Source organism: Eleginops maclovinus, chromosome 1 (assembly GCF_036324505.1).
Source record: "Eleginops maclovinus isolate JMC-PN-2008 ecotype Puerto Natales chromosome 1, JC_Emac_rtc_rv5, whole genome shotgun sequence".
Taxonomy (NCBI): Eukaryota; Metazoa; Chordata; class Actinopteri; order Perciformes; family Eleginopidae; genus Eleginops; species Eleginops maclovinus.
In genome coordinates this window covers 9,761,569-9,788,847 of record NC_086349.1, presented here as the reverse complement: position 1 = coordinate 9,788,847, position 27,279 = coordinate 9,761,569, and the positions used below count along the sequence as shown (strand labels likewise).

At 41.0% G+C, this 27,279-nt stretch overlaps 1 protein-coding gene and 1 long non-coding RNA gene across 5 annotated transcripts in view; one reads left to right on the top strand and one right to left on the bottom strand.

Annotated features, from left to right (window-relative positions):
- The window catches only part of LOC134862852 (helicase ARIP4-like), a 71,815-nt gene that overhangs the window by 7,412 nt on the left and 37,124 nt on the right, over window positions 1–27,279 (bottom strand). For 3 of the 4 annotated variants that reach the window (XM_063880953.1, XM_063880960.1, XM_063880967.1), the window contains 15 exons: window positions 11,507–11,741; window positions 10,084–10,217; window positions 9,678–9,848; window positions 6,204–6,424; window positions 5,700–5,882; window positions 5,125–5,258; window positions 4,168–4,364; window positions 3,853–4,056; window positions 3,584–3,722; window positions 3,280–3,457; window positions 2,510–2,728; window positions 1,870–1,988; window positions 1,557–1,681; window positions 513–612; window positions 207–412 (listed from right to left, as the gene is read on the bottom strand). In XM_063880953.1, coding sequence (XP_063737023.1) covers window positions 207–412; window positions 513–612; window positions 1,557–1,681; window positions 1,870–1,988; window positions 2,510–2,728; window positions 3,280–3,457; window positions 3,584–3,722; window positions 3,853–4,056; window positions 4,168–4,364; window positions 5,125–5,258; window positions 5,700–5,882; window positions 6,204–6,424; window positions 9,678–9,848; window positions 10,084–10,217; window positions 11,507–11,741 — 2,565 coding nt within the window. Of the gene's footprint in view, window positions 1–206; window positions 413–512; window positions 613–1,556; window positions 1,682–1,869; window positions 1,989–2,509; window positions 2,729–3,279; window positions 3,458–3,583; window positions 3,723–3,852; window positions 4,057–4,167; window positions 4,365–5,124; window positions 5,259–5,699; window positions 5,883–6,203; window positions 6,425–9,677; window positions 9,849–10,083; window positions 10,218–11,506; window positions 11,742–25,322; window positions 25,610–27,279 lie in introns of those variants that run through there. The other variant, XM_063880972.1, reaches the window with a different exon arrangement.
- On the top strand, window positions 20,424–27,224 carry LOC134862885 (uncharacterized). Its single transcript, XR_010165562.1, has 2 exons — window positions 20,424–20,750; window positions 27,041–27,224. It is a non-coding gene; the product is annotated as an uncharacterized LOC134862885 (long non-coding RNA).

The window sequence follows — 27,279 nt, the reverse complement described above, 5'->3', positions numbered from 1 at the left end:
TAAATAAATGTACAAATTGATTTTTTTTTGTTGTTGAATAAATTCAAATTGGATCTGAAAATTCTAACACTATTTTACAAACTTCCACTAACCCAATAATACCATTCTGTTTGTGTATGAACAACAGGGAATGAAAAACAGCTGTACATTTAAATATTTCTCTGCTGAAGGCTTATTCAAACTCATCATTGCATTTTCCGACTCACCTGACATGCCCTGTTTGGAGATCTGGCGGTCATAGATCTTCTTCTCCAGCGTGAAGTCGCACACCAGCCGGTAGATGTGACACTGCTTCCTCTGACCATAGCGGTAGACGCGGCACACGGCCTGGGCGTCATGACACGGGTTCCAGGAGGCGTCAAACACCACCACACGGTTCGCCCCGATCAGGTTTACTCCCAGGCAACCAGCCCTGAGGTCAGAAAGCAGGTTATGTTTGGTATTCTTAGATCTTTTGCTGAAGTTTTACTTATATTCTCTTCCATTGATTATATCGTGCTTGTGAGTGTTACCTGGTGGACAGCAGGAAGACCCACGTCGAGGTATTGGACGGATCGTTGAACTGGTTTATCAATCGCTCTCTCTCTGAGGTCGTCGTACTTCCATCCAGTCCTTGAACACATCACACAACAGACAGTCCCTATTAACTGAGTGTCATTAGAATATTTAATCAATATGTGAGGAATCAACTTTAGAATAAAAACATTTAGTTGTTTCATAGTTAAACTGATTTTACTTTAACGTGGTTGAAAAAGAAGCTTGGGAGATAACGAACCTATTGTACTAGTGGCCTTTTGTTACATTTATCAAGTACTGTACTTAAGTATCATTTTAGTAACTTGTACTTTATTTGAGTATCTCTATTTCTGGCTACATCATTCCTCATACTTCACTTAAAAGCAAATATTGCACGTTTTACTACTTAACATTTATTTGAATACTTTAAATATTCATTCAAATGAACAAAAACATAATGAAAACATTTTTAATTATATATTACTACAGTTTTGAATAACACTTGTATGGTAATATTAACAAGCTAGCCAGCAGCGCATAGTATATGATGTTATTTTTGTACTTTTACAAACAACATTTTTGAACACCCACTGTCATTCTTTCTTCACTGTGGTATAACTTGTTTTACTTTGGTTGAAAACAAAACAAAAAATCAGCAAAGACTGCATTTAAAGGATATTCCGCTAAAAATCCCTGTGACATACAAACACCAGCTCGACAAATTCTTTGAATTTCTTTCTAATCCTGCTGAAAAACTACACACAAAAGTCTGACTTATCAAGAAACACCAGCAGATGGCAGCACTCATTGTAAGTCAATGAGAGACCAGTACCACTAGAGTTGGCTATACATATAAACGTATAGAATGCACCATGAGTTAAGCATGGTTTAGACACGGTGCTGCATACTTAAACCATCTTTCAATGAACTCCACCAAATGTGTCACCTGTCACTGTGATTAAAACAACCTTTCTTTGCCTATGAGGGAGACTCCTGATCCAATACTGAACAAGAAAAAAGCATCATTTCTGATAACTTACTGTAGTAGTTGTGGTTGCGGACCCAGTTCTGGTTTGCTCTGTCGCTGCTGGAGGTGTTGGGTGATGGAGGCACAGGTCTCTTAGCCAGAAAATCCTCAATCACCGTCAGCGTGGACAGACTCTGACTGCAGGAGGCAGACAAACGGTTGGAAAAATGAGGGATTGGGGCTCATGCCGGAAAGGCGTTTGAAAGTTCATAATGTGTAATCTATTTTGCTACAGTTTCATTTGCGTAAGAAATAATTTACTTGATGAAAAAACTCAAATGTTATATTATCCAGTTGAAACGCTCTGGTTTTGTCTGATTTCGTACCTGAAGACGAGGATTTTGTCTCCCTTCCTGACGCTCTCCTCGATCAGATGGAACAGCAGCACCATTTTCGCCGAGTTCTCCAGGATGCCGGGCTTGTAGTCATACAGGATCTCCTTTGCCTGGCCATGTGAGAAAAAAGAGAACTGTTAAAATGTAATGTAAAATTAAACATCACCTTTACAATCACAGTCTGGCTGAATAGATGACCTCTTTTACCAGCTTAAGAGTTAAATAGCTCTTCTGCAAGCCTTATAAGTGAGGATGAGACAACAACCACAGCTCTGAACTTTATTTGAAGGCTTAACTTAGCAAATGAGTGCAAAAACAAAAGAAAGGCAGCCCTAAATGTCAGAGAGAGATAAGTGTTGTAATTTTGCAGACTTGAATGCTTAGAAATGATGTTCTTTGATGTACGTTGGTGTGGATTAATGGGATAAATAATTATTTTGGTATTTTTCTTCATTTTGCTGTGGGTGGCAGCACTGAACTGTGAGCAGTATCTCAGGCAGGGGGAACACAATGTTCTCTTTACCACCTAACTGAGCTTTAGGGTTAAAGGTGTACCTGAAAATCTGAATTTCTGTGTTAAAGGAAGCAAAAATACTGATCTGAAACTCAGTGTCAACATTTTCCAACATACCCATTCGTAAGTGATGACCTGATTGGCTCTCTCCTGCAGCTGGTTGAGGCTCAGTCCACCAATGGGGTTGGGGCTCTCCAGGGGCTTGGACTTTTGATTACTTGTGGTCGGACATTGGGAGGGACCTGTGGTGGTGATGTCATCCAGGTCCAGGTCCTGGTCAGTGGCCAGGTTTTCTTTCTGTAGCGCCTCAAACAACACGTCAGGATGGTTCCAAATCTGAAGAACAACCAAGAGTCAACGGTGTGAAAACACTCTCAACGTAGCAATCAGTGGATTTGCCAAGTACGATAAATATAGAGGAATTCATCTTGGTGCCAAAACATGTTGACTTGAATCGTAATTGTGCAACAGTATTACAATGACTGCCTTCATAGAGAGGTTAACACTATTTTCACAGTTATTTTTTAATAATGATCCTGTAATCAAGGATAAATTGTGTCTGATTAGTTGGAGACATTTTCCAGAATACTTTATACCTGGTTGTACGGGTCAAGTTTAATTGTTTTTTATTGACAATTTTTACCTCATTAACAGAAAGGAGAAAAGCCAGTTCAATAAATGTCAGTAATGTTCACAAATCATATATAAATAAGTAACAAAATAAATAAAAAGTTAAACATTTAGACTAAAAATAAAAGAAAAGCAAGTTTAAAAAACTGTTAGATAAAGACAAAACAAAATGACTAGATTTTAAGGAGGCTAAACCATAGATGTTAAATAGAGGTCCTATCCAGGTAGTTTTCCACACACATGCAACCCCCCCTCACCTTGCAGCAGACGCAGAAAGCCTTCAGGGGGTTGAGGCTGAGCCAGCCGCTGTTCCCCGCCTCTCTGAAGCGGTTCATGAACTCTGTGTAGAGCGCCCTCTGCAGGGGAGACAGACGCACCAGGATCACATGTTCCTCTTTAGAGGGCAGCTGGTCCTTCAGGACATCGTGACCCCGCCTGGAACAAACATAGGTGACGGTCAAAATGTTTAGAATGTTACTAAGAGTAAAGAATAAGTCTGAAATTTCAGGTCTAAGAGAGTTACATGTCAGTAGAACATTTGTATTTTTGTATTGGGCTCACCTCTGAACGAAGCCCTCCAGCAGGCTGTGCAGGACGTGGCTCCTGTACCTCATCAGCTGGACGTCATGAGGGGTGCTGTCCACACACTGCCCATTCAGAATGGGACGCTCAAACATGTTACTAAACTCCTGCCGCGTACCTGAAATAAATATTGTACAAAAATGCAGAGAGAAGATGAGAACAGACTCACGATGACCAACCTGAACATGCTTATCCCAGAGAGCGATTGGAAAAAAAACCTGAAACTAAACGCTGACGTTGCCCCATACCTAAGAAGTCAGGTCTGACGAAGTCGACCATGCACCAGTACTCGATCAGGTTGTTCTGGAGCGGATAGCCGGTCAGCACCACGCGGCGCCGTGTCTGTATGTTCTTCAGAGCCTGCGAAGTGCTGGCGTGGCAGTTCTTGATGCGATGGCCTTCGTCACAGATCACAATGTCTGGACCAGGCCGGGCCAACGCGTGCTCGATACCTGGAGGAGGACAACAGGGAGATAAATCTTCAAAAAGTAGTTTGTTTCCACATTGTTTCCCCTCTATTGTGAGTCCATTTTATTTCACTGTGTCCCCATCATCCCTCCTACCTTTGAGCAGTTCCTGCTGCCTGTCCTCTTCATCCAGGTCGATGACCGCCGGTCCGGTGGTTTTCTTGCTCTTCTTCTTCCTTCCAGCCACAAAGCTCTTCTTCATTGACAGGAGGCGGTACATCTCGTAGCCCATTAGCAGCACCCCTCCGTCCTGGGCCCAGTCCTCCACCACCTTAGCCCTGGTCGCTGTATTCCTGGGTGACACATAAGGAAAGGTAAGTTAATTTGAAATCACCCTCACAGAGAGGATTTTTATGTTGCTTTTCTTTAATTTTGCATAAAATGAACCCTAATGCAATGCAGAAAGTTATATAAAAGCATTTCAAAACAAAAGTACCTAATTATTATTCAAATGTAAAAATCAGGGCAGTTCAACATGATGTAAAATGCAACAATGGAGTCGTTTGCATTTTCAGTGATGGCTCAAAAATTGGATAAGGAAAAAAAAGGCATTGCAGATGGTTTTGTTTCAAAAATATTTGGTAATCAATTATCTAATTGAAATAAACTACCAATTAACTATGAATAAATTACTTGTTGTAGTATTCTAATAGAAAAGGGCATCAACAGTTTAAAAAATGCTTGTGAATTTAGTTAATTTTCAACGCTGTTAAGATATTTTTGAACTGAGAAAGAATGAGGTTACTGTGTCACTCTCAGTCATGGCTGTATCACGAAAACCGTGCTCTCATCTTACAGCGTTTCCTCTCTAATCTTGAAACACACAAAATGTGTGCGGGAGTCAGGAAATGCTCCCGACAGAGGCAGCTGGCCAGAAAGAGGATCATGGAGAAGAGGAAGAAGGGAAGGGCCAGATGGGTATAGAGTGCAGAGGCAGGTCAGATCACAAGGCCAGCGTTGCCTTTTTTTAAAGAGATATGGAAAGTCTGCGCTTCAGATGAATGGAATTTCTCTTAAATTAAACATTTTCCAACATATGTTCCCGTTACTCACTTGTGTTCGTCGTTGAGGATGTGGACCTTAAAGGCACGGGGCGTCACCAATCCCGGGTCGGTATCTGGAGGTAAAGCCTCCGGGGGCGGGACCCACATGTTGAACTCTGCCAGCCAGTTCTGCAGCGTGTTTACCTGGGAAGAAAATATAGAAATGATCAAACCTCATTTTACAAAAACATCAGAAAGGTGCTTGTTACAGCTTCACAACTTCTATAGATCGGATAATTTTGCATTTAACACTGAACATTTAAGTGATTTTAAGATGATGAATGATTTTTCCATTTGTGACAATCAATGGGCTACAAAGTTTGTCATAAATAATTGATAATTTGATCCAATGATGAATATAACCGCATATCTTTTAAATACTTATTGGAAAATTTGTCACTTTTTAACCAAAATATGAATTTACAAATGTATGACAATAAAAGTTTGGCAGGTGGCAGGAATATTGTGTCCAAGCTCATGTTATTTGAGTCATTTTCTGACTGGATCAAATTTTCTGTGTCCACATCTGAGCACCTATCGATTCCCTTTTCCTTGTATTCCAACAGTAAGCATAAAGGTGCTTACAGGTACGATGGCGAGCACGGTGTGAGCCTGGGTGTGTCTGAACAGGACGTCGATGAAGGAGATGACCTGCAGTGTTTTGCCCAGGCCCATGCTGTGAGCGAGGATGCAGCCGAATCCGCCGGTGCTGCCGAACCGCTCCACGGACTCCACCAGGTTGTCGTACAGGAAGCGGATTCCACCGATCTGAGCAGGGAGAGAAGAGGCGGGCAAAGACGGTTAGGATGAAACAGGAAAGTTGGAGGAGTAAGAAAAGAGAGCAAGGTGTTGGAGAAAGAATTTAAAGAGAAAAAAGAAATGAAGACCTGGGAAGAACACGAAGAGAAGGTCAGCAGTGAAAAAGAAGAGGTGATATTTCATTAAAACTGAACATCACACTGCAGACTGTCCCTGACTTTAAAAAGGTCAAGAAATGGGAGATCTTTCAGACATTCAGAAACGCACTTCCTTACAAACCGTACAGGATAACCACACAAAAGTTTCCCCTGAGGTCATGAGTTATAGTACCTGGTGAGGTTTGACAGCTCGCGCCAGCTGAGAAGACAGAAAAATGTCTGTCTCCTCATCCGGATGGTTCAGGTTGACCACCACCCTGCCCCGGCTGTCCGGCCGGTTGTGGGAATCGTTGACGTGGTCACCGCTCGGCTCACTGTCTTCTTCCTCGATGGTGGATTCGCCGCTGATTTGGACAATGGTGTCGTCTTCCCCCGAGCTCAGATCGATCACATCTGCAAGAAGAGAGATGAGAATTCCAAATATGAAGACCAGCAAACACATTTTGTCCTCAAACTATAGTAAAATAATTCTATCATTCTTCAGTCCTGCATGCTCAATACATTCTTACACACCAACTTAAAGAAAATTCCCCGTTAAATGTATAAAAGGATAACTAAAAAACGTTTTAAAATTATTAGTATATCTTTACTGGCTTTGATTCATTCATTTGAAGTTATGTTGGGAACTGTGGCTCAATCACGAGTATGTTACATCAAAGATGGACGTCACTGTGTGTGTGTGTGTGTGTGTGTGTGTGTGTGTGTGTGTGTGTGTGTGTGTGTGTGTGTGTGTGTGTGTGTGTGTGTGTGTGTGTGTGTGTGTGTGTGTGTGTGTGTGAGTGTGTGGGGCAGACATCTGATAAAAAGGAGTTTAACGTCAACGTTATTAGTTACACAAGCTGGCAGCCTGCGAGGGCACGGCCGGGAGAGGAGAGGTGTGTGTGTGTGTGTGTGTGTGAGGGACAGAGTGCTTATATAACTGCAGTGAATGGCTGGTTATACAAGTAGGATTAGAGTGGAGGGGGAGACTGGTTATGCAACCCCAACTAGAAATGTCACTGTGCCACTGCGTGAGTGTGTGTGTTGGTTGCCTACGTGTGTGTGTGTGTATGTGTGTGTGTGTGTGTGTGTGTGTGTGTGTGTGTGTGTGTGTGTGTGTGTGTGTGTGTGTGTGTGTGTGTGTGTGTGTGTGTTCTGGCTCATAACCAGGATTAGCCAGCTTTATTGCTCCACAGTCCTGCTCTGATCTGCCCCACAGACACTTTCTCCCGTCATCTCTCTTCCTCGCCCCTCCCTCCATTTTTTTCTCTCCTTCGCATTTGTCTTTCTCCCAAATCAACACTCTCCCCATCTGTGTGTGTGTGTGTGTGTGTGTGTGTGTGTGTGTGTGTGTGTGTGTGTGTGTGTGTGTGTGTGTGTGTGTGTGTGTGTGTGTGTGTGTGTGTGTGTATTAGATGTATGTGCCTGCAGTTTGCCTCTTTCAATGCAGAACATATGTATGTTTATCCCTGACTGAGTGGTGGTAAAAGTCTTTGAGTGGCTCAGCGAGTGAGTGAGTGAGTGAGTGAGTGAGTGAGTGAGTGAGTGAGTGAGTGAGTGAGTGAGTGATTACTTGGGCAATAAGGGAACGGTACATGATGTACCCTGAGGAGGATTCAGATATTCTGATGCACATGGGAGCTAAGCTCCGAAACCACCCTCACACACACAAACTTAAAAGTAACTGAGGGGATTTTTGACCTTTGTTGTTAAAATGTTTTTATTTGGAAGGGGAACTTAATTGGCTTTACTTTTTTACAAAAGTTGGGATGTACAACGTTGAAAGAACTTCAAGGAGCCCTAATCTGCTGATTTTCTGGTTTCACAATTTAATTTGGTGCATCTACTGTGACATGTGCTAATGTTCAGAAAGTGCTTTATTTTTTTCATTTTGGTTAGCTGGCTGGCTCTGTTATGATGAGTCAACTGGAGTGCTATGTCACTATGTTGTCGAAGTCAAAAGGTTTTAGCCTTTGCAGACCATTTACATGCACCAAAAACTAAATAAGGCACTACAAGAAAGGGAAAACCTGAAAAAAGCACAATAGATCACATAAAATTTAAACTTGAAATTAGTGTAGAAGTCACTCTCTGTTCAAGATTAAGCCTTAAACACTAAACTGTCTCTGTAGACGTGAACATTATCCAAAATGTTAATTTTTACACATCATCCGAACATTTCAGATGTCCAACGGGCCCAGATATTCGCCACGTTTTAGCGTTTTGAGTAATAGCCTCATTCTAATTTGGGTAATTTTTCAATCCTGGAAATTCAAGCTGATGCAGCTTTTTAATTCCTAGACGTTCTACAACCCCTGGGCTCAGAAAGCATTTTGAAACAGCGTGTGTAATTTAATAAAAGTATAACATTCAGGAGGCTATTAGGGCAGCTTTGCCTAATCTCTGAGAGACTGATGCTATGGAGATGGGAAGATTCAACCCCAACACAGACAAACTAGCAGTACTGTAAATTGTGTTTTGCTTTGACTCCCTCAGTGTCTGATAGACGTGCCCTCCAGCAAAGTATTGGAGCCTCAATTGCACGAGTGGATTGGTCTGTGGCTAACTCGAGCAGCTGACTTTTCAAAATGTTGTAAAAGGCAACAGAAGAAAAGCTCACATCTCCCTGAATTTAATCATTTATATCAAGAATGTAGCTATTATAACAGTTCTTGATTTTAAACCTATGATAGAAAACAGAAAGCCATCAGCAATGTTACGGATCTCCATGTCAGAAAGGGGCTTAAATCACTCAAAGCTCAATTTATTAAATTCCTTTATTAACATCTTTGAACTGAAAAGAGGATCCTAAATGTGCAGGGTTGAATTTTAAACAACCACCTGCTTGTGCTGCAGCGATAAGTTAGGCAGACATTTTATTATGCGAACATACCTTACATGTCTGCATGTCATGTGAGCTACTGCTTCTAAACACTGTAACCCATCAAGGTCTTGATCTGTGAATCATATGTGATGGGAGGTGTCTCAAACCTGTCTAAGACTGGATAGATAGATAGAAACAGAAAAAGAAATATTCTACTCATATAAGAGTTGGAAAACTGAGAAACTATTCTTTTAGTTCTATCTTAAAAAACGTTAACATTGACATCTGAAACTCTAGACACGATGTACCAAAGCTTACTGGGATCTTCAACATTTGCCCTATTTAAGGTTTGCCTAGCTATGTGGACAGCTGAGAATATACTACTGAATGATGGGTAATGAATAACCTTCTCAGCCCTGTGTCCCGATCCGCTTAATGACCCCCCACAGCCATCTGACACACTAGCCCACTTATCAAGTGTCAGAGCGCAGTCTGAAAGCCTGGTTAACATAAAAAGAGGCTTTACTGTTCTCCATTTTCTCTAGCAGAATTAGATTTTTGGGATACCAACTATAAGTCAGCTCATCCTGATTACAAAAAAGGGTATTTATACGCATGGAATAGTTGGGAAATGTTTTCTGCAAAATTATATGTAATATTGAAGCTAATTCTTCAAGGAATGTTGCTGATCTGAGACGACTGTTTGTATTTTGTATGTGTGTGTGTAGGTGTGGGTGGGTGTGTGTGTGTGTGGTGTGTGTGTGTGTGTGTGTGTGTGTGTGTGTGTGTGTGTGTGTGTGTGTGTGTGTGTGTGTGTGTTGTGTTTGTGTGTGTGTGTCTCACCTGTTTTGTGTCTGTGCTCTGTAGTAGCAGAGGCGGGTAAGTTAGTCTTACTGTCGTCCTCGCTGAGGCCGGTGCTGCTTGAGTCCAGGAAGATCACTTCCTGTCTGGCAGACTTCACTTCCTTCAACGCTGTTGATGCTGACGATGACGACACATGCTTTTTCACATCACCTGGAGAAAGGGACAGTAACGATCCAGCAGTAGAGAAAGTAAAAAGAAAAGAAAGTAAGATAAATATAGAAAGAAAAAAGATGGAAGCAATGATCAAGGGTTAGTTCTAACAATTGTGTAAGGCTTAATGCAGAGTCTACACTGAAGGACAATGTTAAACCTGGTTGAACCCTGCAGGTTGAATTATTTCGCTGATAGTTGGGATGACGTTATATTTTGGGGTACATGCTCTCACCGGTAGAGTATTCAGGCAGCAGTGGTACGGGGAAATCCTGTTTGCTCTGCTGCTCCAGACGTTGCCTCCTCTCCAACTCGTCCTGCTGGGCGGTTTTGGTCACTGCCTCTAACTGATGCTCCCTCAGCAACTTCCTACATAAACACAGAGAAAAGTAACCATTTGTTTATTTAAAGTAAATGTATCAACTTTGCATGGTCAGTTTAATTTTAACTACAGGAAGACACATGGTTTTCATTGTATATGGATTCATTTGTAGATAAATCTTATAAAACTGTGTTTCTTTTGTGTTTTCAGATAGAAAAGCTCAGTTAAAAACCCACTGCACACTACCTGGCCTGCACGTCGCTGACCATCAGAGTTAGCAACTAGCTAGTGTGTGTAGCAAACCATTTAGTTCCTAAATAGCCTGATATTCTTTCCTCAGAATTCAGTGGAAACAAAACCAGAGCTAAGACTTTCATGTACTGTCGAACAGAATTACTAATAATATTATTTGTATTACCCTGCTTACTTTTATTATTTGAGTCCCTTCATTAAAACGCAAACAAATATTAAAGCAAGGGTTTAAATCCCTGACATATGTTTCATGTTATCTGAAAAAATGCTGTTGCATTAAAAAAAAACAGCATACTTGAGGTTGAGCTCTATAGTGGTTACTGGCAGCGGGAGGAATGACGCGGCAGACCGAGCACACACACTTTTAAACATTGACAGATTTCTTCAGTTATTGTGTGCTTTTCTGAAATCAAAGGCATAAAGGCAGATGATAAATCCTATTATGTAGCCAACAATGAACATTATTATAAATACAATAGGCTAATAGTGGAATAAACTGACTTTGTGTTGGTTTACTCTGCGACTCAGCAGAAACACACTCAGGGGATTGAGCAGTAATCCCTTTTCTTCTCAAGGTTGACTGCCTGCCAAGCGTGAGTCATTTTCTAAAATCTAGGTTTTTAGAAAATGATTTGAAAAACCCAACCTTGTAGTTGGATGTAATGTCCTTTTAAATAATAACTATAGTCTATTATCAATGCTGTATTAAATACACTTTTTTAAAACTCTTCAGAGACTCCCCATGTACAGGGATTTCAGATTAAATATAGTTTAGACCAACATCGGGGCAGACTGTTAATACTGTGCATTGACCGTTAATATAATAAATGAGGCCTTATATTTTACGAGCAAAACTCTTCGGATGATTCATTGCTTTGAAAGGTGTTTGAATGTCATGGCAACAATTTCCAAGTATAGGGATCAGTTTCTTATTAAAGCTTCAGATGAAGGGTTTAACCAGCTTTATAACAGACGATGGCGGGTTAACTGCTGCGGTTTGTAGCGGCTCCCTACAGAGTTAACATGTGGGCGTCCACTTGAACTTTCCGATCGTTGCCGGTAGAAAGCATGGAGAGTTCAGTACCTGATGTTGCGTCTCATGTGTGCCGGTTTGGAGCTTCTCTTCTTGGTTCCTGTCAGGGCGGAAGGAGAGGAGGGGCTTTGACTGGCCGGCCTGGAGCGGGGTCTGGACACAGTAGGAGGATGGGCTGGTGTCTCCCCTGTAGGTGAGGTAGATGGGGGAGGTGTACACTGCCATGTGGCCGAGTCGCCTCCCTGAGCCTCATTCTCGGAGGTGAAGGGGGCTCTGTGGGACTGGTCTGTGAACAAATAGGGAAGAAAATAAGTAATGGTTATTTTAAAGTTTAATAGCAGTAGATTCTTAAGCGGGACATAATGTATGTTATGAGTTTAGATTTATAGCATCTACGAATTCCAATAAAGGTTCTAAATTCCAAAGTTTTCAATTATACATTGTTTTACCTTTTCAAAAATATGCAATTAGAAAAAAGATGACGAATTAATTGTCGTGAACTGACAATATATCACTAGCCGTCTTCTGACATGATTATTTTTATAATTCCTCACATTTCACAACAACGAATAGTCACGAAAGTGGGATAAACGTTGATGACTCAGGAAACATGGTACAGGACCGCTTTTAATTCAATACGAAAATTTAAAACATAAACAAATAGTAAGCTCTGCTGCATACATGCAAGAAGAGGTGTGTAGTGTCTGTCTGTAACTGTCTTCAGTCCTGAGATACCAAACCTTTTTATTATAACTGACATTAAACATAACGACAAATCATAAATGAATTATTAGAGGATGTGAACGGTCCCAACTCAAACATGCGGATCCTCCCAGTAGAGCCAACAGTCAGTTTAACTTTATTAGCGCTGCATCATCTTCTCACTACGATGATCAGTTGTGCTCTAGTATATTTTCAAAATGGGCAAATGTTGTTCTATATACAAATCCCTACAGGTATTCTTGTATTTATGAGGAACTGTTTTTAAGAGCTGCTGACGTTTTTCTAATCATGTTTACGATGCTTGAAATGGAAAGTTTCCATCAAACTGGTTTGACTCATTTGAGCTACCAGTCGGAGCCTTTGAGGCATTTCAGTTTTTATTGACATTAAACTAAACTACATTTGCAAAACAACATGGATAAGATTCTCCTCATCATTTGCCAAAGTGTACTTCAGTAAAAACTAAATAAACATAAAACTGCACCAAGTGGCCACTTTAATTTCTACTTCTCTGCTAGTCTTTTTCCAAACTTTGTCAACTTCCGTTTCTTCTAGTGTGCGTATTTGAGTTTCACCCTTCTTCTTGTGTCCGTCTACCCTTCTCTCACTCTCTGATGTTCTGGCAGAGACACACTGAACCAGATCTGAGGCTTACGTAAGAGCTGGATCATAAATATGGACGGCTTATGAAACACAAGACAGGACACAAACACACACAAGTCTTACACACACACACACACACATGCAAGTGTTTCGACACACACACACACACACACACACACACACACACACACACACACACACACACACACACACACACACACACACACACACACACACACACACACACACACACACACACACACACACACACACACACACACACACACACACACACACACACACACACACACACACACACACACACACACACACACACACACACACACACACACACACACACACACACACACACCGTGTTTAAATAAGAATATAAATCAACAGCCAGTGCAGCCAAAATCTGCCGGATGACTGTGCAAACGAAACAAACTGCCAACACACACACACACAATTTATACAAGTCATGTTCACTGCAAGACACCTGTTTCAATTGCCCACATTAAGAGAACAAACACATACACACACAGAAACATACACAACCACAGCATGGACGCTGGTGATAAACACACAGCGAGTTGAAAACAACTTACATAAAACGCCTCTTCAGTACATCTACGTGTTAACAAACTTCTCCATCTCACCGCCTATGACACCAGCCTGTCTCAGTAGTTTGTTAATGTGTGTGTGTGTGTGTGTGTGTGTGTGTGTGTGTGTGTGTGTGTGTGTGTGTGTGTGTGTGTGTGTGTGTGTGTGTGTGTGTGTGTGTGTGTGTGTGTGTGTGGAAACACTTGCAATCTAATTAGTCATTGCCCATGAAGGACAAAAAGAAGGTTTCTAGGTAAACCAATTAAATTTCAAGCGTACAAGAATACATTAAGACCGCTTTGGCAAGTGTTTGGTCGCTAATGATTTAAAAACTGATATGACATGTTCAATCAACACTACATTTTCGGTAAATTACACCCAGTGACAGACATGCTAAATTAGTGGTGTTCACAGGTTTCACACAGCAAGTAAACAGAGTTGGGCTTGGTGCTAATTATAAATACACACAGCCTGGACCTGTGAAGACCTCTGTGGAATATTTTTAGCCATGTTTGTCAGTGTCACCTGATTGGATTAATTCCTGCAAATACGTTCTAAAATTAAAATCACTGCAAGCAAACCTAAAAGAGTGGAAACAGAGCTCTTTGGGTGAGTTTAAAAGAGGGCCTATTATGATGTTAGGGGGTTTTGCCTTTCCTGAAGTGTGTTATATTGTTTTTTCAGCATGTAAATGGTCTGCAAAGGCTAAAATCACAAATTTCCCGCCACCGGAAGTTTCTCTCCCACACACCCCCCCTGTCCTTTTTTTATTCTATAACATAGTGACATCACTACGTAACACACGCACTTCTATTGGCAAGCGCACTGAAAAAGCAGTATAATAGGGCCCCTTTAACAGAAGGACAGATTCATATTCCTACTCTTTTTCTCAGGCTAGATAACATTTATTTTGGCTTATAGTTTCTGTTTTAAAAGCTTTAGTTAAATGTGTTCCAAATAATAAGTTATGATCAAAAACACACCATGCCTCCTTTGCACATGCCAGCTCTTCCTCTTCCACTTATTTCAGAGAAGCAAACAACAGGAAAGGAACATCAGATTAGTTCCTGTTCACTACATGATTTGTTTTCCAGGAAAGAGCTGCCAGACATGGTGTGTTTAGAGCAGAAAATGTAAAGCTTTGATAAAACTGGACATGAGTTAAATGGTTGTGATGTATCAGTTAGAGATAAGAGCAGCAAAACAAGAAGTTTCTCCACGTGAAAATGCCGCAAAAGTGATTTATACGTCCCTGTTTCACCCTCAACTCCCTCCATGTCAACCTTACAGAACAGTTATATAACGATTCCTGAAATGCACAGAGTCACACCAGACACACGAGCACGCTGACAAGGACACACACACTCCGGGCACTTTAAAGAGACTCTCAGGGAGCAGACGGGAAGGGAGAGAGCAGGAGGGAGATGAAAGCGAGGTCATCATTCAAAAGAGAAAAAAAGATGCACTTCAGAGTTAGATGGGGTGGACGCACACCACACACACATTTTTTTTTTTTAAATGGTGGTGACACACAGACGCAGATTCTGGGAATTGAGACTGTTTCCTCTGCCCCGGGTCAAGTGGAGAGACATCGCTATTGGCAGGGACTTATGTAATACATTACATCATATGATTATATTAGTTTTTAAACACACATTATGTCCACATCTAGTTTCCCTGTAGGGATTCAACACATGATTTCAAGAGGATTTAATACATTTTGATGTGTTATTTTAAAAGTATTTCAAATAAATTCCGTTTTTTACCTTAAAAAAAGTTAAATATTCACTTCTTATCCGTGTCATTTGTTTTTTCTGAGTTACTACTAATAGAATGACTTTGGTTTTGGTATGTGGCCTTTGTTGGAACAAATATGAAACTGTTTTCTTTACAAAAAGGGGAATTAATATGAACATAATACAGACTATTGTAATGCAAGAGACAAACCTGCTATCTTTTTTGTTTAACAATTCTGGACAGGATTTCTGTTTGCCGAGCAAATCGGCCACAGGCAGTCCAACATTCAACAACCTCTTTAATGGTTTTACCAGAAAAATCCATCAGTTCCAGAGAAGCTGGAAGAGGAGACACACTTTGTCAACATCAGGCTGGTTTTGTGTTGTTGGGCTTGTGTTCTGTATGTACAGTGCTAATATAGTGGAGTTACTGACATTAACAGTGAAGTGGACATTTCTGTACTTTGTATTCAGTAAAGTAAAGTCAATTGAATAACAAAAACAACATCAAATACATATTGTATCAGCAGCACATGTACAGTATTGTCAAATTACAGAAAAAGAAGGAAAGGATATAAATAAATAAATACATTGGACGATGTCACCTTGAGCTAGAGGATTGCATTGCAAAAAGAAACTGAACACACAAACATTCACACGCACATTTTGGGTGCAGCAGAAATGTAATATGACACAAGAACAGCAGACCTCAAATCTTCCCACCTCTTCCCAACATGAAAACTAGTCAAAAATTAAAGTTATTGTGAATATTAATACAATCTCCTTTCTTTGTGTAAGCATACAGCCATATTTCAAGCATACAGAGAACAGTGAACCAATTTGAATGATAGTAGCATTTCATTTGTCACATTAAGAGAGGTTTGTCCAGAAATAGCTTGCTTGGTATAAGGCTAGACACAAAACTATATTTTGTCTTTGTATCAAAGTTTAAAAACAGATTTTTTAGTCCAGAGAAACTTCCTGCTGAACAGTGGCAACTACTGACTTCCCCTGCAGTCTTCAGGTTCATAGGCCTGCCCGCCTCATTAAGAATCACTACCACATGTACGAGTCCGATAGAGTTGTTATCTTAGGGTGAAGAATGGATTTAGAGGGCCGATTGTTGCTAGGCGATCGAGTCAAACTCAAATATTTGTCTGTTTTGATGAGGAGAAGATTGAAACAGGAGTAGAGCAAAACAATCGTGATGAAGTGTAGGCATAATGAGATGATACAAGGCGAGAAGAGAACAAATGTGTGAAAGTGTCTCGATGAGCTGCTGATTCACCAGAGTCAGCGAGTGTCACAGAGCATATAGGCACCCGCAGCACATTTTCTAAGCCATTAATTTCTTCTGTTGGACACTCCCTGTGGGTTTGAGAGTTGCTGCTCCTCTCGAAAAACAACACAACATGTAGTGTAGAGATATACACCTCCAAATACTCCACATCACAGTTAGTGTGTGTGTGTGTGTCTGTCCTAAACGGGGGCTGCAGTGGGGAAACGTCTTCTGTGACCATCGCGTTATGTAACATCATAAGTGTACGGTATGTTAAGTGATTGTATAACCAGTCACACAGTACTGAAAACTCACAACCATGCAACAGCACTGTGTATGTGTGCGTGTCTGTTTGTGTGAGACAGGTTTTTAAAGAGAAGAGAAAAGGAAAAACAAACATTATCCCCCCTTATCAACTCCCCAGAATTAAAGGGGCCCTATTATGCTATTTGGAGTTTTCGCTTTCCCATTGTGTGTTGTATAGGTTTTTGTAAATGTTAATCACCTAAAAATTAAATACCACAGTTTCTCTACCACAACCCCCCCCCCCCCCCCCTGCCTGTAACGCCTCAATAAGGCTCCCTTGTCTATTTCCTTAACATAATGACATCACTTTGTAACACTCGCACTTCTATGGGCTAGCACTCAAACACTTGATATGCTAAGGGGTGGGGACAGGGGTGGGACATCTCAAAAGAGGTTGGCCAATCAGGACAGAGCCAGCCAGCTAACCAATAGGAAAAGGTAGTGTGAGAAAAATTAACTTTTTGAACATTAAGGCATGTAAACAAGACACAGTAGAGCCACAAAATACAGTTATGAAACCTAAAAATGTGCATAATAGGGCCCCTTTAAAGTATCTAAAAGCAGTAATATACCATGAAATGTGTATTTTCCTGTGAGGTCTGATAAATCTGTGTCACTTTTAGGTGTGAAAAACCTTTAAAACCGTCTTTTGATGAATTCAGGCTGTTTTCTTGGCTGTTAAAAATATGTTAATGATACCAAGTGTTCACCCAACAGTGATAAAAACAGCTTGAGTAATCCACTGAATAAGGCTTTTTATGTGAGCTGTCTCTTAGTATTCAGAGAAGAAGGAAAACTTCTCTGGAACAGATGGATAAACGTCTGCCCTCGAGCTGCAAACACTAGTAAAAGATTTGAATCTGATAAAGTCATCCGCTAACATTTTGCCATTGCTCCATCAATAATTACGGTGCACAGACTGTGACAAAACAAACTGTGAGTTCCCTTCTTCGGCTTTCCTAGAAGACTAAAATCCTGGACCCAACCCAAATCCACTGAACTGAGGAACCCCTGTTCTCAGGTGTGTGTGTGTGTGTGTGTGTGTGTGTGTGTGTGTGTGTGTGTGTGTGTGTGTGTGTGTGTGTGTGTGGTATCCAATGTTAAAGACTAAACTTTCCTGCCTCTTCACTTACCTATATGCTGAACACAATTAAAGAGACAAAAAGTGGACAGTCTGTCTGTGTCTCGCCCTCCTGCCCTCTACGTAAGCAGATTATGGCTGACGGCACATATTTCCTACAACAAGGCGGAGAATCCTCCACGTCATACATCTCTCTCCCTCACACACACGCACACATATAGAGGACAAACTGTCCGCTGTGTTATCTAACACAGACGAGGGATTCCAGGATGTAGACAGGAAATGGAGGGATACAGATTTTTTTAGAATCATTTGTTTCCAGGAAGTGAAAGTTAATCAATTTCATGGCCTCTCTATTAAGCCCCAAATACTGTATGTATTTATTCTGACGTAGTTATTTAACAGGCTTTGGAAAACTTTAATGTGAATTATGTAACGGCTGAGCTTCAAAGCAAGCGTCTGGGCAGAGTGTTGAAATCATGAGGTAATCATGAGGTATCATTAGGGTGGATCTTTATACAGTTTATACAGTCTATGGCGTGGACACACTGATATCTTTAAAAGGAAAAGACCCATTATATGCAAAATCTCTCACCAACATCTGAACTATTACAAGCCAAGAGATGGCACTATATTTGACACTTGCTAAAAAAAAATACAATGAAAACAAAAGGTATATATAATTTTAAAAAAAAGGTTTTAAAGTATAATTTGTAACACAAGCATCAAACTTCTTGTGAAGCAGGTCAAAAGAACCATTACGCTATGTGGTGGACATTTCATTTGGTTAAAAAGTGTTTAAAATCAGGGCATTTTCCATGTGAAAAATGGCCAAAATTAGCCTCTTCTATGGGATAGCCAAAAACATATCTATTAAACTTTTAAAGACACTATTTGTTTTGTGTGATAATTGCCTATTAACTGTATTAGAGCAAACTGATGTCGTATTTCCATCACACCCTGCTCTAATCTTTAGAATGTAATAAGCACTTCTGATTTTAACTTCGGACACATTTTCTCACCTCGTCCTAATTGTCCGGCCACTTTTCCTTCTTAACTTTTCTCTTGCGTTTCTGATGCTACCTGCCAACACCTTCTTCTCCCACCTTCCCCTCATCATCCTCAAGTACAGGGGCTGCATTTAATCTTACTTTCGATTCTCTTTCACAAGTCTATCTCTAATTACTGGCCACTTCATCGTCTAACCTCAACCTGTCTTCTCCTCTCGCTATATTACATGTACTCTTTATTTTCCTTCCTTTCTCTTTTCTCCAACCTTCTCCTCTCCCCTCGTCCAGGTACATGTGTCAGGGCGCTCATTGGGCTGCCATGTCCTCTTTGTTACATAAGCTCCTCCTGAGGACATTATGAAACAGAATAACATCTCACAGGGCAGGAAGACGTTCTTGAGAGGTTCGGCACGCTGTCATAACAAGGTGTAATTATCTGACAGGCAAGATAACTGGCCCTTTGACAAGTTGACATGATGTTGAAAGAAAATACAGATAGACAACCATGGGATCTTGTCATACAAGTGAATAGTTGATGGAAAAGTTGACAGAATGTTTTATCTGAAAAGTGTTACTTAAAGTAATTATAAGACCAAATATGACACATGAGTGAAGGTCTTATTTTGCACTAGTTTCCTGGTGGACTTACAGATTACCATAGCACTTCTAAATCTGATGTCACATTCAAGCAAACTAATATTATAGTAAATACATCACCGTAGAAGAATTGAAAGTTAACATGGGATTTTTGAGATTGAGGTATCCTTAAATTTGAACAAAAAGCAGGTTTCTCTACATTTCATGAGACAGAATGTTGGTGAAGATCTTGCTAAATTGCAAAGAGAGGGTTTCACATTTTTTTATTAGTTGTAACATACTACAACATGAACCTCCCAGAAAAATACAAACAATTCCCCAACTGGCTAACACCCAGACACGCTTTAATTTTATCTTGCTTTAAACAAAACTGTAAAATCCAGTGTCAAGTCTGCTTTTCCTAGGTTTGGGAAGTTCAACAGACACACGTTTTGTGAGGCATCAAGACAACAAAGCGAAAATTCCCTGAGAGCTGAAGTGAAAAACAGGAAGCCTGATTTCATCTCACAGCAACCGACCGCATCCGATTCGATCAGGTGTTTGTGTTCAAATGTAGGAGAGGAGTCAACATGGCAAAAATGAGATTGGTCGCAGATGAATGGGAGGTTAATCACCGGGTCAGTAGGTTGTGCTAAGAGTCAAGGTCAACAAATAAAACTTGTCTTATTCTACCTTTTTATCAAGTGGCTGCTGCTCAGAGTGAGATGACTTGCTTTATTAAGAGTCCCATTTGCGCGCGCACGCACACACACACACACACACACACACACACACACACACACACACACACACACACACACACACACACACACACACACACACACACACACACACACACACACACACACACACACACACACACACAGTCTGAGTCTCAGACAGAAAGTTGCTCTCTTACAGACAGACGGGCCACCGACGCTGAAGCAGGTCGGACGAGGGGGGACGCTTATGTAACGTCTGCCTCTGACTGTTACGCAACCAGCATGTTCAAAAGAACCTCACGTCCTGTACGCAGACACGCACACGCACACGCACACACACACACACACACACACAGATGTAAAGCGTCACTGAGACACAGAGCAGAGTCGAAGGAGCTTCTAGACAAATACAGTGACATTTAAAGGAGATCTACAGTAGAATTAGAGACACACACAATCAAATGAACACACACTGGCGGATATTAATATGTTCTGATTGTGTGTGTATGTGGCGGGGAGGGGGGGTGTGTGTTGTCAGTGTCAGGATTTCCACCCTGCTCCTGCTGCTGGGAAGAGTTCATAATGTTCTCTGAGTTTAACGACTGTTCTACACTGCAGCAACAAGAACAACGTGGGAGAGGATCTGACCGACAGCAGTGAGTGAAACATAAGACTTGCAACTCTTTCACTCATATATTGACTAATGTATTACAATAATTCATTCATTTAAAAGATTTTTGTTCTTTGGTTGGAATTAGGTCTGCAATTTTGATGTTTGTTACTATATTTATCTTTCTACTTCCCAAAACCTTAGCTACTGTAGGATCTATATAAATCCTGCCGAAGACACAAGGATACATACAAAGTGAATTACAAATGACAAGGTTGTGTTATACATAAAATAGAAATGTTTTGCCCCCGCCTGGTAGTGACACGTTCCTGTTTTTAATTCACAGTGTGTACGTAGGGGTGAACTGAGGAAAATACAAAGTTCAGACATGGACACATTACAGGTTTTCAAAAAGAAAAGAAAAACCCCAAACCAAAGAAAAAGTTGTAGTGGAAAAACAGTTGTGGTTTCCTTCCCAGGATTTAACTGGGTTCACACACACACACACACACACACACACACACACACACACACACACACACACACACACACACACACACACACACACACACACACACACACACACACACACACACACACACACACACACACACACACACACACACACACACACACACACACACACACACACACACACACACACACACACACACACACACACACACACACACACACGCACACACACACTGGGAGGGTTTCGTAACTCACCTGACTCGCTCTAATAAAGCAGCCTTAATAACTCATTCAAGGCAGTCTGTTATATAACACAGGCGTGTGTGTGTGTGTGTGTGTGTGTCTGTGTGAGAGAGAAATAAAGTGACGAGACAAACATTTAAACAATAAAGAGAGGGTCAAACACTGTGATGGAGGAAGAGCAGTAGAAGGTGATACGGGGTTGGACACTCTGTTTGTGGGCCAGTGTGTCAGTGCTGCTGAGGAGGACAAGGAAGAGGAGGACACACACAATGCCACACACATGGCTGGAGGCTGCCAGCCATTAGCAGTGTGCTGGTCATACTATTACCTGTTACATAAATGCTTGTTGGCAGCATTTGGCACACTGTGTGTACTTTCGACCTCTCAGAAAGGAATCAAGAGTATTATCCAATATGATCTATGAGCCTGAACGATCTGCCAAAAAGTACTTTACACTGGAATTATAATAGCTTATATTATATAATAGCTTATAAATATTGACACAAATTGCAGCTTCAATTTCATTTTTTGATGCTGCTAAAACTTCTCTGGAAACAGTTTAAAGACAAAGAAGAAGTTGTGGGCTTGGCTTTGGCTAGGTTAAGCATTATGCAGCCATACAAATGTATTGAATAATAGCTTAGTTGTTTAATAGACAAAAGTACTTTATTTTACTGGTATTGTTATCAAAGTTCAGTTTCGGACATTATGAAGCGATATCAAGCCATCCCCAGTTTTAAGACTGGCATTGTATACTGTCATTTAAAAAAAAAAAAGTAAAGTATGCTCCTGACTATTGAGTGGCAGGGTTTTGTTTTGGGACTTGTTTAATCATGACATGTTATAAAAGTAGCAAACTCCTTTGAGAAGTGTGTAGGTTGTGTGCAACGCTAGCAAGTGCGGTAAAAGAGAGAGTGTGTGTTTGACAGATGAAGTCAGCGGGAGGGTATAGCTGTAAACTTAGCATATGTGTAAAGTTTGGGTTATTTGTCGATAAATAAAAGCTAAGACAGGAAGTTAGCGACAAAAACCGCTCAAGCGAACCTACTTAAGGTGCAGTACACTTTAAGGTGGACCATCAATTCTGGTTGGACAAGCCACTCCCCAGACCTTTGGAAAACAGGTCTATATGTTCAGATATATTTAAAACATAATTTCCGTTTAGTAGCTCCTTGTGCAGTTATTCTGAATAAAGGCTCTTTTAAAGTTTTTTTAAAAACGACTGGTTGTAATTAAGGTTTGGTTGCGATGTATATTACAGACTGGCGTCGGCTTGGCACGGGCTCTACCCTCATGATATTCCTCTGATCATAAGACTGCTGTAATGTAACACGATACTCTGCAGACATGTAATGTGTGGGAGAGAGAAAGAAGGGGTTGTTTAAGGTAACACAGAAATGTCCTCATGAGCAAGAACAAAAAGGATTACAGAGACAACAGAGTAAGAGATGAAATATGCACTTATGAGGAATAAATCTATAATCTATAAGATTCAAAGAGCCCCAGGAGAGAGAAAGAAAAGAAAGAGAATCAGAGAAGGGAGGGGGGATCAGAGTGAAAGGCCTCAGGCAGCGGCGAGATGAAAAAAGAAATTGACACCGCCCAACAAAGAGAATTTAAAAAGGAGAACATGTACATTAAAGGAGAACAAAGAAGGCAGCTCTGTGATCTGGAGGAAGTGGAGGGATCAAAAAAAGGGTTGGACAAAGGCGACATTAGGGAAGGGGGAATGAGAGCCATGTGGCCCGAACTGGTGAAGCATACATCCTCTGTGTGTTATGAAAGCAGCCAGACTACACGTGTTCCCGGCTTTTAGCCCGACCCGCCGCTGCTCTCAAAATGGACAGGTTGTTCCTGCGCATCGTGCTGAGGCCAATTACAACCCAACAATATTTAGTTGATATTGAACCATAAAGGTGTGTCTGTGTCTCCTTCTTACAATAACCACTTTATCTGATGGACAGATTGGACTGGCAGGATGAACACACACACACACACACGCACGCACGCACGCACGCACGCACGCACGCACGCACAGAACAGCGTGTTCTTTTAGGCTTTATCACCACTCGCCATGCCACATTTGAAGCGATGACAAGGCATCTAGTGTCTCTTTTCACAACGAGCCACACACCCGGAACAAAGCCCAGGAAATTAGGAGCATGTACTGCAGGCATCAGTTATTCCTTCATAAAAGGATCCCTGTGAAGGCTCCTCTAAATAAATGCCAACGCAGTGAGGGGCAGCTGAACACAGTGCACCCTGAGGAAAACCAGAACAAAAGACTTTCAGAATAAAAGGTATAAATCTGGATCTGAATTTTTGGGTACAATTTCTTTGTAACGTTATCTATATTCCAGATTTGTTATCTTTCAGTTGTTAGTCTTTATTGTTTTGGGTCTTTTCTCTGAAACCAATGTATGGCTTCAATTTATTGGGTGAACACTGTTGGAACATTAAGGTCACTGCAACAGAGAAATGAGCCTTAATGTACAGGTGAAGTAACAGTTTTAAAATTTTAGTCATGTGACCTTATTCCACCTTACAACAAGGGATGTTTCCACTTACTCGAGTAGCCTAAAATGGTGTGACGTGTATAAAAAAAGCATATCATTCCTGTACAATATGTCTCAAGTGGATGTAAACACTTGAATTCAACCTGAAAGTCACCTCAATGAATAGACTTTAACTTCCAATCCAATTCGTAGAGACATTATAAGAAATCAATGTCCTAAATATACAGACTTCCTTTACTGTCAGCTAGCTATCTATAATTTCTCTGAACGGTAGGGCTGTTAATAATGGTTCTAAATGTTTATTTGGTGATAAAAAAGGGACAAATTAAAAATAAATAAACATTGCCAACCATTAAACATGTAAAGAAAGGATTTATTGACCTGAATTGATCGGTCATGAAGTAAATTCATGTCACAAATCCCTCACTCTAGCATTAAAATATTATTTTAACAGGAAAACGTTGGTAAATAATACTCCAATCGAATTACAAATACTGATATCTCTCTTTTGATGAAAGGATTTTAAGAGTATTGCCTTTGCTATGTGAAGACATTATTAAATAAAGCATATCACATACAAAAAAATCCCCTCTTCGGATAAATGTTACTGATATTTTTCCAGATAAACTGCCAACTACAGCACTGACTCCCTCCTCACGCGTTTACTCGTCTAACCCATGGTTTGATAAACGATATGTTTTCCTGCCTACACATGCTCACACTTCCAGCATGGCCCAATGCTAATCGGATCCACCAATCACGCACCGGCATTGGTTTAGGTAACCGTAGAAACAGCCAATGGGAGAAGCAGGCTGGGACAACAAGACGAGAGAGAGAAACAGCCGGGCACGCGTGGGACATACCGGCTTAAAGAGGGAGGGAGGGAGAAAATGGAAGAAAATCAAAGAAAACGGAGCAAGGATGGATGAAGAAGAGGAGCGATATGAAGAGATGGAAGTACAGAGAGTGAAAACAGCAAGGTAGGAAGGTAAACGGAGCACGCATGCTTGAGTAGGTATGGATCCACTGTTACACAACATTGTTAAGTAACTTAAGTAACGCCAATCAACTCCTGCAGCACATTCCAGACACTTCTGAGATGGTTTGAAATATCAAAGCCCCCTTCATGTCCTTTTTTTTTTACCACACTTACGAACTCTTCGCATGCCGCTCATGAGATCTACAGTACAGTGAGTATTTCTGCAGCTTTCTAGGCAGTATTTCTTCCTGTCACTCAAAGTGTTGCCCCATCTCAAACCTGTCTTATTTCAAGATTTTTCCTAAATCTCGTATTTCTCGCCCAACTTTTTTACCCCTTCCTAGAGGTCAGGGATTCATCCCTCCGCTGACCTTTTCTCAGGGGTCAGGATGGGGATGTCACTCACCTGCAAAAGACTCTGTTTCATCCAGGAGCAGCATGCTTATCAAGTGAAGAAGAGCTGGTCTTCTATGATTCCCTTCTCCCTCTCAATCTACCTGTCAAACTCTCAAATACTGCCTCCTCTTCTAGGCAGAAAAAGGAAGTGTGTTTCTCCTGTTCTCAGCCTTGTTTTACACTCTCCTGGCCTCAAATATCTGCCCTCAGTGACTGACTAACTGAGTGACTGACTGACTTGCTACTTGTCGAGTGCTCTGTGTGCTCCTCTCTGCTAAAAAGCAGTGTGAGTATGAGGTAGAGGCATGCAGGAGAGATGGCAGCTGAAAAACTTACATAACCCTTCATGCTCAAGCTGGGGCCCGCTGAGGGGGGACTGGTACGGACGATCATCCCTCATCCTCCCTCCTCTTTTAGGTAAAAGCCACTCCTCCATAACTCGGAAGCAGCCGCCCACATAAGTATGACTGTTTGTTAACAAATGATTGATTCTAGGAAGACTGTTTCTCAGATTGAAACACCTCAATGAAGTTTAAAATGGGTCAGTCTAAGAGATTACTTGGATAAAATGGACATACACACAATTATAATTCAAATATTGATATGAGATTGATACTGGTTGCACTTCACACAAATCCATGGATGGAGAATTTGATTATTTAAATTTCATGTCAAACTATAACCTCCTCTCACACATCGTCTGTATACAACAGAGGCAAAGAACAGCTGACCCAGAGACATCTGTGTGTGTGTGTGTGTGTGTGTGTGTGTGAGTGTGTGTGTGTGTATGTATGTGTGTATGTGTGTATGTGTATGTGTGTGTGTGTGTGTGTGTGTGTGTGTGTGTGTGTGTGTGTGTGTGTGTGTGTGTGTGTGTGGCAGAAAGAAGGGCACAGCAGAGGAATGTGGTTCCAAATATGTGTGCCAAGGTCCCCTAAACAATCAAAGTCACACCATTGATGGTGTGACTTTGATGTTAATTTACCCTGGATATAATTTGTCAAACAATGGCTTTTGAAAAATAAGTACTCTGCATGTTACTTAAAATAAAATAGTACAATTTAGTACAACTACATCAACAGCATCCATACTCATCTACTCTTGCATAAGGAGTATTTTAGCGAGTCTCACAAAAAAACTGAGTGGTGTTTAGAAAATAAATGCTGTAGAACAGGGGTCTCAAACTCTGGCCCGCGGGCCGCAGTGTAATTATATTTGACCCGCGAGACCCAATACCAAATGACTACTAGAGCTGGCCGCCGGTATTATACAGCACATGAATCGCTGATACTACAAATCCCAGAATGCTCTGCTGGTGTTTTGGCGCATCAATCAAAACAGTATGTAAAAAAACCTCTCTGTTGACAGTAGTCACAGCGTCCTCATGCTACTACTGGCACCGCGCCAGTACCCCTCCCAAAAATGGTGAAAAGAAAGGCAGAAAACAGGATCTTTCTACACTCACAGAAAAGAATACTTTAAAAAAGTGTTAAATGTTGTTGAGCCTGTAGAGTTGGTTCTAGATCAAAAAAAGAGCAGGTCCTTTCAATATATCCCATTATTGCGATTGTTGCAGCAGATACTTGATTCTACTGAAGTGTTGAATAGTGTATTAAAGACATGGCGTTTAGGACAAAACCAAAATAGAGCCCACTGTGTTTAAATTGTGAAGCAATTTGTGATCCTGGTCAGTGAAAGCTGCTAATAAAATATAATTATTCTCCTCAGCCGAGCTGGACACCCCGAGGTTGCCATCAACTCTCTAAAAAACAAGCGAAGTGGCCAGCAGACTCCAGCGGCCAACATCAAGAAGCCCAGGAAGGGAGATGTCAATTTCTGTCCAAACATCCCTAGTGGTGAAACAAGAGACAGGTTGGAGGTGGAAAGGGTGGCTCTACTGACTGAGGTATAATGTGCAATACTTTGTATCTTACCTATCCATGATTTCACTCTGTTCACAGCATGGC